Source organism: Labeo rohita, chromosome 2 (genome assembly GCF_022985175.1).
Source record: "Labeo rohita strain BAU-BD-2019 chromosome 2, IGBB_LRoh.1.0, whole genome shotgun sequence".
Classification (NCBI taxonomy): domain Eukaryota; kingdom Metazoa; phylum Chordata; class Actinopteri; order Cypriniformes; family Cyprinidae; genus Labeo; species Labeo rohita.
In genome coordinates this window covers 28,829,344-28,844,921 of record NC_066870.1, presented here as the reverse complement: position 1 = coordinate 28,844,921, position 15,578 = coordinate 28,829,344, and the positions used below count along the sequence as shown (strand labels likewise).

The following is a 15,578-nucleotide window of genomic DNA, read 5'->3' as shown; positions in this document are numbered from 1 at the left end:
CTTCCACAGTCGTCCGAGATCTCGGGTTTGATCAAAGAAACGTACACTGCATAATGATGCCATGCAAATAAATAAAAATAGGTAGGAGTTTCGATCAACAAGAGGTTTGAGTCTGCGAGAGCTGTGTGGGTTGCTAGATATTTCCTTTTTTATGTTCCGACCTGTTTGCAGGGTACACAGAAATCAAAGCAGAAAAAGAACAACGCAAGACGAATTAGGAGCAATTGAAGCTAGTATGATCTCAGCAGATCAAATAAAACAGATCCGGCAAAACTGAGAATACAATTTAGCAACAGTTATGATTCAAAACACCTGTTACATGTCAGATGTCAAAAGTTTACATACACCTTGCAGAATCTGCAAAATATTAATTATGTTACCAAAATAAGAGAGATCATACAAAATGCATGATATTTTTTATTTAGTACTGACCTCAATAAGACATTTCACATAAAAGATGTTTACATATAGTCTACAAGAGAAAATAGTAGTTGAATTTATAAAAATGACCACATTCAAAAGTTTTTCAGCATTTTTGTGTATTCGAACCCTTTCCAACAATGACTGTATGATGTTGAGATCCATCATTTCACACTGAGGACAAGTGAGGGACTCATATGCAACTATTACAGAAGGTTCAGACACTCACTGATGCTCCAGAAGGAAAACAATGCATTAAGAGCCAGGGGTGAAAACTTTTGAACAGAATGAAGATGTGTACATTTTTCTTATTCTAGCTAAATATCATATTTTTTCATTTAGTACTGTCCTTCAGAAGCTACAGAAGATACTTGCATGTTTTCCAGAAGAAAAAATAAGTTAAATTGACCCTGATTTTCAATTTCAAAAGTTTTCACCCTTAATGCATTGTGTTTCCTTCTGAGGCATCAGTGAGCGTTCGAACCTTCTGTAATAGTTGCATATGAGTCCCTCAGTTGTCGTCCGTGTGAAAACATGCATCTTAAAATCATACAGTCATTTGTAAAGGGTTCAAATACACAAAAATGCTGAAAAACCAAAGAATTTCTGGGCTCTGAAGGATTTTTCTGAAAAACAGTGGGCAGTTTCACTGTTCAGGACAAACAAGACACTCATGAACAGCTACAACTAAACAAACAAACAAAGAAAACATAAAAAACCACAGCTGTGGCTCATTCACGTACTAAGTACTAAGGCCAGTACTAAATAAAAAATAACATGCATTTTGTATGATCCCTCTTATTTTGGTAAAATAATTCACATTTTGCAGATTCTGCAAGGCGTATGTAAACTTTTGACTTCAACTGTATATTGCGAATGTATAGTGCTAAACGACACCCTCTTATACCTTACCAATTCAATATTAAATCAACAAATTAAGAAGATCTGATATTTGAGGTACTATTAAATAACTCTAGCTTCAAATGAGGCAAAAAGCAAGCAGATTAAAAAAAAATATATTTAATTCAACAGCTGGCTTAGACTTCTTTGAAACAAACTTTAACAAACTTATCCAACGAACGCACACACACTCTTGAAAGTTAGACTGCCTGCTGGAGGCCTATGGATTTGCAGAGCAAGTAAACAGAACAGATAGTCTGTGGAATGCTATGTCTCAATAATTTGTATCCTGGAGCACAACTACCTTCCCCAACACAGGGAAACGAGGCACAGAGTGAATCTGAATGAGTCACTGAAGCCCTCAGCTACTTTCATTGCAAACTTATTTGCATTCGCTCACAAACACACGCATACACGCTCACTTCAGAAGCAAACAAAGGGACTGCAACTGCTAAAAAACTGACTGCAGCAGAGTTTCATCACTACAGACTGTGTTATATCATCCAATAAATTACCTAGTAAAGTCAAAATAAAAAATGTTTACTATATAGTGACCCCAAAAAGTATTTGGACACTTCGGCCACACTTAATATGCATAAATGTGACCCTGCACCTCAAAATTAGTCTTAAGTAGCACGGGTATATTTGTAGCAATAGCCAACAATACATTGTATGGGTCAAAATTATTGCTTTTTGTGCCAAAAACCATTAGGATATTAAGTAAAGATCATATTCCATGAAGATATTTTGTAAATTTCCTACCGTAAATATATCAAAACTTAATTTTTGATTAGTAATATGCATTGCTAAGAGCTTTCAAGACAATTTTCTTAATATTTAGATTTTTTGCACCCTCAGATTCCAGATTTTTATATAGTTGCATCTCAGCCAAATACTGTCCTATCCTAACAAACCACACATCAATAGAAAGGTTACTTATCAGCTTTCAGATGATGTATAAATCTCAAATTAAAAAAAAAAAAGACAATAAAAAGAAATACCTTGAAAGCATTTGAAGGTATTTGCAAAAATAAAAGAAAGGTTACTTCTGATCTAATCTAGAATCATTTGCAGATGCAAAAGATATTGATATTTAATATTTTGACATTTCTATGTAATGCAGTGACATTTAAACATATAAATGGGGATGCACTTATATTAAAATTCTGGCCTCCTAATAAGCTGAATAATAAGTTTTATTATTCCTGATAACTAATAAATTGCATATATTAAAAGATCTGTTCTATATGGTCTAAATAAATTCAAAATAAAATATTGAAAACTAAAATCTTCTATAGCGAAATCTTTGATGCTACAAGTTAATTTAAGCATCACAACATTAAAATGTACAGTATGATTCAGTTTTTGAGATATCCCTACATTCAACAGTAGTATTATTAGTGTTTTTAAAGACTAACTTTGTGTGCATTAGATGATGTAGTAATGTAAAAAGAGGGAAAAAAAGAGCATGCACTCTTTTCCAATATCCAATATTGACCATATATATGCATATGTGCATTCCTACATTTTAAAGTGTAACTACAAAGTGTCTAAATACTTTTTAAGCCCACTGTATATCAAACGTTCCAAAACAGGAATTAAAATGCTGTATAGAAAACTCACGTTGACAGTAGTCCTTGTTCTCCTCAAAGCCTGGCTTGCAGACGCAGCGTCCGATGGGCACCAGCCATCCGCCATCTCCACTGCAGTACATCCTCGGCGCCTCAAACTCCTCCGAGTCATTCACACAAGATCCCCTAACCTCCACCAAAGCCGAATCTCCCCCTGTCACCGTGTCTGGAAACTGGGCCAAGTTCAGAACGGCAAGAGGACACTTCTTATAGAAGACCCTGAGGGACACCAAAGCGATGCAGGCTCCCACATCTTGGAAAGCCAGGTAGAAACCCTTCTTGCTCAAGTTACTGATGTCCCTCACTTCTGTGTTCAGTTTCATAACACGATCGCCCACGTCAGTCTGCGTGAAGCTCTCGTCGGCCGCGATAGTGTCGATCTTTATGTACTGGCTCTCTTTGATAAACCACAGATTGGCGTTGTTGGACTCGTAATAGTACATATTGAAAGTTTCTTTGCAGGTGCCAGGGACTCCAGGCAGGCTGTTGCAGTCACGCAGGGTGAACTTAATCTCGATGTAGACGCGCTGCGCTCCATCTCGTGGGATGTGGCGTGTGCGTAGCCAGTTGTTCTGATTAGCCTCCATCACATTACACACCTGGTAGGAGCGCATGGGAGTGTTCCTCTCATCCATCACACTGATTTCCTCCCACTGCAACAGACAGAACAACTGTTATGGGTTGCAAAAATGTGTTTTTTTTCACAATTGTAATATGAACTGTGACATTTCTGTCTCAAGTTAATTTTATGGAATAAACTTATTTTATATTTTAGAAATGTGTGTAAACAAGTATCATACATTTACAGTATTTTTTAAAAAGAATTATTATTAAAATTATAATTATAATTTTAGCAAGGATGTACTAAACTGATCAAAAGAGACAGTAAAGACTTTATTTTGTTACAGATGTTTTGTACCTTTTGAACTTTCTGTTCTTCAAAGAATCCTAAAAACGCAATGCATCACCCTTTTCACAAAAATATTCAGCAGCACAACTGTTTTAACATTAATAATAAGAAATTTTCTGGAGCACTAAATCAGCATATTAGAGACAATGGACACTGGAGTAATGAATATTCAGCTCCATCTTCAAAGAAACATTACAGTCATTTAAAATCATTTAAAATAGAAAACAGTTCCTTTTAACTAATAATTTAATTAATATAGTAATAAACTAATTTCACAATGTTGTTTTTTTCTGTTTATTTTAATGTATTTTTTATCAAATAAATGGATCCTTGATGAGCATAAGAAACATGAACAAAAATCAATTTAAATTAACTCTGATCTCTGCGCTTAAATATTGCATGCATATTCTAATCATGCATCAAAATATTTGTTATATGTTATTTCTGTTTCATGTACATTTATGGAACACATAGTTAGTGCACATAGTCCGCTACACACTAAAAAATACTGGGTTAAAAACAACCCAACTTGGGTTAATTTGGCATCCCAGCGCTGGGTAAATATTGGACAGAACACATGCTGGGTTATTTTGAGTCAACTATTGTTTAAAAATTATTATATTGCTGGTTTAAAATGGACTTATAAAAACACACACAGAATTACTAGAGGCAACAGCAATAATCAAAAGATGCACATTTATTATTAAGCAAGAGCACATGGACAAAATACAAGACAAATTGAATTTATTTGGGTGAATACAGCAAAGTGTACAATATTACATACATTTAAACTTGCTTAACAAGCATTTTAGACAAAAAAAGTAACATTCAAAAGTAGAATTTTAATTTTAGTGTATTCACCCGTAATCACTTTTTACTGAAATAGCGCTAATTCTCGTGCTGGTGTGTCGTCGAAATCTGAGCCGGTAAAGGGCTGCTGTTCACTGGGTTAACTGCAAAATCAGACCACAGTCTTGCGTTTCACTCGTAGCTGAAAGATGCCATGACTGACTCCAAAAACTGCCCATAAACAAACAGTACTGATATTAGACAATATATTTTAAGATTAAACTCAGTACAATAACCAATAAAATCCATTTATTTTATGCAAGGCAAAAGGCGTTTCCATCCTGCGAAACAACCGCTGCTGGCGCAGCTGGCTGCGTCATCTCATCCTTATGTTGCGTTGCATAAAATAATACAATTTACAGCACAATAAAGACTTCATAAATTAAATAAAATGTATACAAACCTTTATTTCGCTGAAGAAGTGCAAATCGGCAGCGCTGAGAATCGCTCTCTCCTGTAGAGGACTCAAAAAGCCCGTAACTCAGCAGCTGGGTTGTTTTGTCAGAGATTGGGTCAACCCAGTGGTTGGGTAGAAAAAAATAACCCAGCGTTAAAAAATGACCCAGCAGCCTAGTTACAGAAAAACTACCCAGCACCTGGGTAAAAAATATTAAAAATAACCCAATAAAATGACCCAATAAGTTGAACCCAGCATTTGGGCTAAACCCCCCCCCAGCATTTTTTATGGTGTAGTTATCTGCATGTGTGTGTGTGTGTATATCTTCAATATAGTCAGCGGTAGATAGGGTATGTTTAAGGGACTTGTCTCCCATCATCTCTTGCCATCTGCTTCCACTTGTCTAAGGTTCCTTCATTTGGAACACTTCATGCATAAGTAAGATTTCACTCCTTAAAGGGAGAGAAAATAAACCATCCAGGGAGTCTTAGAAGGGTGGGCAATTTCTTGAACGGCTGCTTCTCAAAAAAGATTCTGATTTGCTTCAATAAATTCTATTCCTTCTCTGTATAATTTGCAGCAGAAATGAGCTGAAGGACCACCGGCTCAGTTCTAAGTGATTTCAGGGATTCATTCGTGCTTCTGATCAATCAGCGAGTAACACACTAGACTTCAAATACTAAGAATTCAGAAATTGTTGCTTGACCACTTGGGTTCCCACTTGAAGACATTCCTCATCATTTCTGCTCAAGATTTCTCGAACAGCGCATGATGGGAGCAATCCACTGTGACTGCAAGAAGACAGCGAAAGTTATAGCTGATTCTTTTAAAGAGCACTATGTTCTTTTAAAGGACTAGTTCATACAAAAATGAAAGGTCTGTCATCTTTTACTCAACCTCATGCTGTTCTAAACCTGACTTGTTTTTTCATCCGTGGAACACAAAATGAGAACTAACCACTCTTTTACAGTAAATGTAGACTGGAGCTTTCAAGCTTCAAGAAGAATGCAAAAACACCTTAAATGTATCATAAAAGCGATCAATAATGACTAGTGCACATTTTTCTGAAACCAAATGATGGCTTTGTCTGAGAAATAGCAAGTAGCAATGAATAGATTTGTACAATTAATCTGAATGGTTTGTTCATGAATCAAACCAACTGACTACATGATCCAGTTACCACAGTTAACAGATCACTGGAGTAAATAACAACTATCATGAGACTTGAAAAACAGCATGCAAATTATTTAGACACATATAATTTATTGTGCTTCTGTTTCCTTTGAAGCTTTAACTCTCCAGTGCTCAATAATCATAACTGAATGGCGAAGAGTAACGAATACATGAAATATCTCCTTTTGTGTTCCAAGGAAAAAGCAAAGTCAAATGAGTTTGGAACGACACAAGGGTAAGTAAATGATGATAGCGTTTTCATTTTTGGGTGAACTAATCCTTTAACAACCCTTAAACTGATTGGCAGCTGAGTATGGGTGCACATTTAAGCAAATGCTCAAGGAGACAGAGTACATCAGAATGTCTCCAAAAGAGCCATTTTCCACATCAGCGCAATCAAGCATTTGAAGTATTTTATACCATGCGTCAGCACAGTCTGAAGTGCACATATAGCCGTGATGTCATAGCAACAAAGAGAGCGTTTATGACACGTTGCCATTAGCTTATAGCTTTAAAAAAGTGATCGAGGCATGAGGGTCAATTGCTAGCGCAGTTTCGGCTTTAAACTGAGCCATATGCTGACTGGTGGGAATGGGCGGACAGATCAAAGTGACAGACACTGAAAGTCCTGGGTAAGTTCTTTCCCTCCGAGTGCAATAATTATGACATTTGAAGGAATATTTATACAGGGATAAAGGCAGGTTTATGCCTTTCTGTTTATTTATTTTCAAAAAGTCGGTCTGAACGCAACCGCTTCGGAAAGTTTCTTTGAAAATGCATTGTCTGAATTCATGAAGTATTTTACCACAGATGGGTGGTTATACAAAAGTCTACAGGCTTGTGTTACACACTCCAGATCTCCAGACACGCAAATACAGTTTACTTACACATTTCAGTACGCCATGATCGGGCACAGCCATCCGAAAGGAAATTGGCCATGTGCAGTTGATATATTCGTGAACGAAATGCTCCGCAAACGTTCATAAATCCTCCTACGTGCAGCTAGTTCAACACACATTCCCAATTGTTAAGTGAAAAACAGGTTATTTGGACAGGAGGTACAGCTTAGCCACTCTCAATCAACGTAGTGGTCATAAGTGTGACGTGGGCGTCTTGTTAATTAGCGTCTCCAGCTGGCGGCTTCCCCTAGAGTCTCATCTGAAATAGCTCAAGTCCATTCCCCGGTCACCGTTCACAGGGTCTGACCGCTTTGAAGCCAAGCAAATATGTCAGATCAGGGGGTCTGCTTAGCCCTTCATTGGCTTAACTTAATTGCAGGCCCACAATCATCTGGTAGTTTAAGATACTTAAGTGCAATTGACTTTAAATCCCTAAAAGAACGCCTGTTTTTTTGAGCCTCTTTTGGAGGACATGTTATTAGGGTTACCTGTTTTCTATCACTCCAGGTGAATTACTCCCTTCTATTTTAGTAACAGACACACACACACACACGCTAAACGACTATGGCTATTTGATAGCCGATCCAAAACAAACCTTCCACATCTGGGACAGGGAAAGCTGTATTAGTCTTGACCTGCGAAGGTCAAGTGGCAGTCGATTGAGTCAGTAAGGTAAATATCCAGCGGAGGTGAAGCGGCCGCTTTGGGAACATGGCGGCTTTCCTGCGAGCCGCTCCACCGCTGGCGGGTTCGGCGGGTCACGGGTCGCCGCGATAATCCTCAAGTATGAAACGCAAGCCGCAGCTGTGAGACCTGATTTAGCCTTACAGTTCACTCCCATTAAATAACTGCCATACCAGCAAAACAAAGAGACTCCTACTATCACTGAATCTAAGGTAAACACAGCACGAAGACAGGGAGGAATGTTCTCTGAAGAGTTTAACAGACGTTATGTGGGAACAGGCCAATTGGAAGAGACTCTTGCAGTATGTGGGAGTCACCCAGTAACAAAGTCTCTTAGTTTGGATTCTTAAACTGATAATTTATGGTTAAATATGGTTAGTGGTTTGGCGTAAAACGGGAATGCTATCTATTTAAAAGCTGTTGATGTCTACTTTTGAATAAGACAGCGTTGGGGCATCTACAACATCTCCCCTTTGCACAGGCTGTAAGATTTTTTTATTCAGCAGATTTGAAAATGAATGGTTAAATGAATGATATGAAAAATCTACAGTATAGAGTGCTGCAGGAATGAGTCCTAAAAGCATTTTTAAGCATTTTTGTACTTCAGGCTCAATCGGCCCAATGTCAATGGGTTTTGGTTAAATGCCTGAAATAAGTGTTTGCGGTTAACAAGTTCAAGGTATTTTCATGGCTTATTCTACATAAAATACATCATTTATACTGGACATATGATTTTTTAAAGATCTTGAAAAAGGTGTTGGGTAAGAAGTGGATAAATTGGACTATGAGAGGCCATTAAGGACATTAAAACAATAGTTCACCCAAAAATGAAAATTCTGTTATTTATTAGTTCACTTCCAGAAAAAAAATTACAGATAATGTACTCACCCCGTTGTCATCTTTCTTTCTTCAGCCGTAAAGAAATTATGATTTTTGAGGAAAACATTTCAGGAATTATCTCCATATAGTGGACTTCTATGATGCCTTTGAGTTCGAACTTCCAAAATGCAGTTTCAACGCAGCTTCAAAGGGCTCAAAACGATCCCAGACAATGAATAAAGGTCTTATTTAGCGAAACTTTCATTTTCTAAAACCAAATAAAAATTTATAAAACAAATGCGATTGTCTAGCTGTGCGATTTTGAAGTTGGAGAAGAAAATAAGTGACTGATTTTCTCCTCCAACAAAACATCCTACATCGCTGCAGAAGTACCAGCCCAATGTTTACAAAGTGAACAAGACAAGCATTTATAAATTAAAACAGTATGTAGGACGATTTTTTTTTTGGAGAAGAAAAATAAGATGGCTGATTTTCGTTTACCCTAGATAAGACCCTTCTTCTTCAAGCTGGGATCAAAAAGTATATACTTTTTTTTTTTTTTTTTTTAGAAAATGGCTGCACTGAAACTGCATTTCTGGGATCAGTTTGAAGCAAACTTTCAAACTCACGTGCACCATAGAAGTCCACTATACAGAGATAATTCCTAAAATGTTTTCCTCAAAAATAATTTCATTTACAACTGAAGAAAGAAAGACATGAACATCTTGGATGACAATGGGTTGAGTACATTATCTGTACATTTTGAACTACTCCTTTAAGACCTTAATTCATTTTCAGAACACAAATTAAGATGTTTTTTATGAAATTTGAGAGCTTTCTGACACCGCGTAGACAGCAACGCAACTGACACGTTCAAGGCCCAGAAACATTGTGAGGACATCGTTAAAATACTTGACTGTAAATTTATGAATCTACGTGAACACTTTTTGTGCACAAAAACAAAAATAACAAATTTATTTAACAATTTCTTCTCTTCCGTGTCAGCCTCCACTGCGCATTCACAAGAGTACCATGACGCATGCTTGTGGCTGCATTAATGTCTATGCAGGGTCAAAAAGTTCTTGGATTTCATCAAAAAATATCTTAATTTGTGTTTCGAAGATGAACGAAGGTCTTGCGGTTTTTGGAACGACATGAGGGTGAGTAATTATTGACGGAAGCCATAATTACCTACTAAAGAAAAAAGAAGTGTTTTTTAATTTTAAAGCCCTCTAAAACATTTACTGGCATTTTATATATTAGATATGAATGTGTACGATCCAAGTTAGTGTTAGATGGTAGTAAAAGTAATCATACTAACAAGCATTCATAAAACACTAAAATTTGGTAAATAAGTAAAATATTCCCAACATCATGCATCCCTAGAACACACAAATTCCAATATTGCGTATTATGTAGGACAGATAGTATGCAAATTGGAATGCAGTCTTAGAAAAACAGCCCCCTGTAGACGCTCCAATCATCAGACGAGTATCTAGTGATGGGTTTACTCATGCTACAGCAGCGCTCAATCCCACTACAGCAATCCAAACACTCCAAGCCATTTACAAAAGCTAATCTCCTCTATATAAATGTGAGAGACCTGCAAAGAATACTGTGACTATTAAACATGACAAATCTCATGACTCGCAAGTTTGGCTTATAGAATGCATCTGTCTCTATAGCGTTTGCATTGTCTACCACAACTTCAATTTTAAATGTCATTCAATATGCACACGCTCTCTAGTGGGTTTCGGTTATTGACATTGTACAGTATCAGCCTGTTATGCAATGCAATGCAATACTCTGTTATGCAAGTCTAATATTTCTCGGTGTGAGAAGCGGTACAGACTTCATGTCTGTCGCACTATTTTCAGCAAAAATCATTTGTAAATTCTGCTCGTCTCCAGATTTAGCCGCTACACGACACGTCTCGTAGACACGCGTGTGGGGCACAGACAATCTGATCTAGCTTCTGATGGCTCTATTAAATCATTTAAAAGGCGGCTGTGAAATCCCAAAGATTGATTTCCTTTTAAGCTCACCATGGTTTTTGCAAACTCAATTATTTTTAGACCACTTTGGGTGCCTTGGAAAAGACAGAACAGGCCTTCTCTGCTCAAAATAAAGGCTCCTTCTTTTGCTCTCTGGCACAGGGGATTGTGTTCCTGCTTTAGAGACTCCTAATCTTGACGTCTTCCTCAAATAAATTGGAAGTAAGCGACCGGGGAAGTTGGTGTTAAGCCGAACATGAACGCCTCTTGGCTGGAAACAGGTCTAAGCTTGCTAGACTCCACATGACCTTGACACCACATCCTACAATTTACACACGCAAAAAACACTGCCTCCTATTTATAAGAACCTGAGACCGTGCTCACAGCCTCTCTTTCCCATGAGCCCGATGCATGCTGTATCCACTCTTATGAATATACATGCGCAGGTTGAGTCTAACCATACGCAATTCCAGCACATCTGAAACACGACGGCGTAATTACAGATGATTGTTTGCAAAAAATGAGCTAGAGGGGTTCAAAACTGTGTCGGAGCCCAGGAGCATAGATTCATGTTAATTTGAAAAAGTTTGTCCCTGCGCACTTTCGAATCATTTTGTGTAAAACAGGCGAAGACAAAACGCAGCATAATTTGGTGGCTGAATTGATTAAAGACGTTTGGGAGGCTTGTGTGTTTGCGTCTTGATTTCGATTGGTCGTGTTACTCACCCCTTCAGATGGGTAGGCCTCCCAGCCAAGGTCTCCCAGAGCAGACATAGTGTCCAGCAATGTAACTAGAGAGAGAGAAAGAAAGGGATCGAGAAAGGGAAAGAGCACACAGGGGAGAGAAAAAGAAAAAAGTAATGATTTGTTAAAGTTCACTCAACCTCATGACATATTGTGAGCAAAACAAGCTGGTTAGATGAGACTGCATATTTGGCACGTAAATCACAGAGCAGTTGCAGACAATCAGGTCTGTAGCCTGAGGGACAAGAGTCTAGCCCCTTGGTTTAAATCATTCCCACAATGCCCTCCTTCATCCAGCGGCGAAACCCAATGCTGGGAACCCATTACGAGAGAGAGACTGTTTTGTAAATCAGATATATCAATAAAAACACATTCATGTCTTACGCAGCATTACCGGCAAAACAAACTTTGCTCTCGATCGCAGTATTGATGGTTTTCGTTTTCATTTCTGGAGTATGAGTATGCATGTGTATGCCAAGGGGAATAGGCCAACAAACTATCTAAAAGACTGTTTAATTTCTCATGCTAGTCTCTCTCATCCTCACACTGGAGGTCGTGAACTATTTCTGTTTGGATCTACTTTCCAGGGTAAATAAGGTCTTGGCATCAACAGCTTTTAATTTTTAATCACTTCTGATGTGCTCCCACACTGAGGAAAAATGTATACATAAAGTGTTGCAAATCATGCTCTAAATTTCATGAACAGAATTAAAAGACAAAAAAGTATAACAGTGATTCACATGTATTTGATTACTACTTGATTTATATCCAATGAGGAAAGGCAGGCAGTGTATGCTCAAAATATTGGATTTTGAAAAAAATAATAATAATGGAACCAAAATAAAACAACGTCAATATTACAAAATAAAACATTGAAAAGTGTATTAATTACTTGAACTTCCAAAATGCAGTTTATATCCAGCTTCAAAGGACTTCAGACGATCCCAGCTGAGGAAGAAGGGTCTTATCTAGCGAAACGATTGGTTATTTTTTTAAATTACAATTTATATTAGGGCTGGCAAATGATTAATCGCGTACAAATTGCATACAAAATAAAAGTTTGAGTTTGCCTAATATATGTGTGTGTACTGTTTGTACTTATTATGTATATATAAATACAAGCACATTCAAGAGAATTAAGAGAAATATGTTATGTACAAAATATTTTTATTTATATATAATATAAATTCTATAAAAATTGTAATAAATACATATACTTGAACATTTTTCTTAAATATATACATGAATATGTTTGTATTTATATATACATAATAATTACACACAGTACACACACATACATTAGGCAAATTCAAACTTTTATTTTGTATGCGATTAATCGCAATTAATCTTTGCCAGCCCTAATTTATATACTTTTCAACCTCAAATGCTCATATTGTCTAGGTCTGCGTGAACTCTTGTCCTACTTTGCTGTTTTACCTTTATTTGTGACTTCTTTGCATGTTCACTTTGTAAACACTGGGTCAGTACTTCTGCAGCATTGTAGGACAATTTTGAAGTCAGGGAAGAAAACAAGATGGGAGTTTTTCGACATACCCTAACTGTATCGACCCGGAAAAAACAGAGTTCACGCAAACATGGACAAGACGAGCGCTTGAGGTTTAAAAGTATATAAATTGTCAATTTGTTTCGAAAATGGCCGACCGTTTCACTAGATAAGACCCTTCTTTCTTGGCTGGGATCATTTAGAGCCATTTGAAGCTGCATTTAAACTGCATTTTGGAAGTTCAAACTTAGGGGGAACACTGAAGTCCACTATATGGAGAAAGAAAGACATGAACATCTTGGATGACAAAGGGCTGAGTAAATTATCTGTACATTTTTGTCCTGGAAGTGAACTTCTCCTTTAATGGAAAGACTAATTTTTATTTTTTTTAAAAAGTAAGTAAACAACTCAAACAGTTAGATTTAACCAATTTGTTGCATCAAAATAAGACTTAAAATGGCCAGAAAACATGGTCTGTGGGAGTTTTTAGCGAGTAATCTACTTGGCGAAATTTAAAGTAAATCTCAAAAAATTAAAAAATAGTCAAAAGTTAACAATTAAAACGAATTGCTGAACATAAATTCACAAATAAAATATGAAATGAAATGTTACTGTTTTAAGTTTATATTTTGGAATAAATGTAAAACGCCTAAAAACACTAACTTGATTAGATTAATAACTGGCTTTAATAAAGAACACTGATTACATTGTTAATGTAAAATATGGAATGGAATTGTTTTTTTTTTTGTTTAACCAAGAAAATGTGACTAAGAAATGAATTTACATTTGAAGTAAAAAATAAATAAATAAATAAATAATTCTAAAATAAATAAACACTTTGCCTCCTCCTCACCATACTGTATATACACACACACACACAGACAATCACAAGAAGTCCAGTCAATATTTCAGGATATCAGCATAAAGGAATGCTGAGCACAGCGTGTCTGATATATTGGCACATATGCAAGTTATTGGCATGCAGATCTTAAGTGGTTTAATAGCCTTGTTTGCCTTTCACCCACTCGGAAGTCAATGTTTTAACTGGATTTGTCCAAAAAAAAAAAAAAAAGGCAGAGAATGAGAGTATGACCACAGTATCCTTAGCTGTATGGAGCAGAGTGGAATGTGTGTTTGATTTATAGTGACAGTGCAGTGTTGGTGTAAGATTAATGGAGTCATGTTTCATAAATATTTTCCCGCAGACTGACTGTAATCCTTAAGCGGTGAGAGGGATGTGCTCTACCTCACATACTGTGCACTACATAAAATGTCCAAACAACTACAGCGACACAGAGCTGTGAATGTCAATTGCTCATTTTACTTTAAAAGAGGTCAGACAATCATCAAAGAGGACATTTCTTTTAATAAAATGCATTTGCCTATACAGTCTAAGATTATATGCACATATAAGACAAAATGAAAAAAGTGTTTTTATGGAGTGATTCAGTGAAGCCAGATTCATCTCCCCTCCTCCTCTTTTCTGCCCCCATCTAAATCCTCTGGATTGATGAGGAGCGCTTTTCCAAAGAGCTCTACGCCTGATGCAACACATTACGCCCCAGTGACAGTGACATTTGTAAATAAATAAAGTTGCAGCAAAAGTGTGTCAGAGTGTTTGCTGAGGCCATTTGCTCAGTGAACAGGTACCCTTTTCGCTGAAGAAAGGTCGATCTTTAAAACCGCACACAACAGATAAAAAGCATTTCTGTGGTCTCTGTTTGGTTAAACCTAGTGATTACTGATGTCTTTAATAGCACACCATCTAATGGAGAGCGGAAGCTGACCCGATACAACCGCCGTGCGGATGAGAACCACTAATTTGGATGCCTTAAATCAGGATAAACAATTCTGAAATGGCAGAGGAAAGAGGAAGCAAGCTTTAATGCGGATAACACAGGTGGATGACTGTTATATCAATTACTCAAATAGCTGCTGATACAGCCTGTGGTGGTGAAACAAAAGACTTTATTTAACTTAACACCACACATCACACTTCACCGCTCTGAGGTATCACACTTCACTGCTGTGAGGCTTTAAGTGAAAAGCAAAATTTAAAGCAATTTAACATGAACTGAAATTTAAAGAAAACAGTATGACTGTAACTTTAACTAGAAATGCAAAGTTTGCATTTCTCTTTTACAAATCTTGTTTGGGTTGTTTCACTACGACAACAAAAGGAATGAAAAAAGATTAATATACATAACGATAGAACGACAGATAGATAGATAGCTAGAACAATAAAACGATAAGTAGATAGACAGAATGCTAGATAGAATGATAGAATGACAGAACGATAGATAGATAAATAGATAGATGCAAAGATAGATAGATAGATAGATAGATAGACAGATAGATAGATAGATAGATAGATAGATAGAAAGATAGATAGATAGATAGATAGATATAGATAGATAGATAGAGAGATAGAACAATAAAACGATAAGTAGATAGACAGAATACTAGATAGAATGATAGAACGACAGAATGACAGAACGATAGATAGATAGACAGATAGATAGATAGATAGAGAGATAGAACAATAAAATGATAAGTAGATAGACAGAATACTAGATAGAATGATAGAACGACAGAACGATACATAGAACGATAGAACGATAGAACAATAGATAGATAGATAGATAGATAGATAG

At 36.7% G+C, this 15,578-nt stretch overlaps 1 protein-coding gene across 1 annotated transcript in view; it reads right to left on the bottom strand.

Annotated features, from left to right (window-relative positions):
- Positions 1-15,578, bottom strand: part of epha4b (eph receptor A4b) — a 151,700-nt gene that overhangs the window by 122,681 nt on the left and 13,441 nt on the right. Inside the window, 2 exon segments of the mRNA XM_051134295.1 lie at positions 2,944-3,604; positions 11,403-11,467. Of these exon segments, the coding sequence (XP_050990252.1) occupies positions 2,944-3,604; positions 11,403-11,467 (726 nt within the window).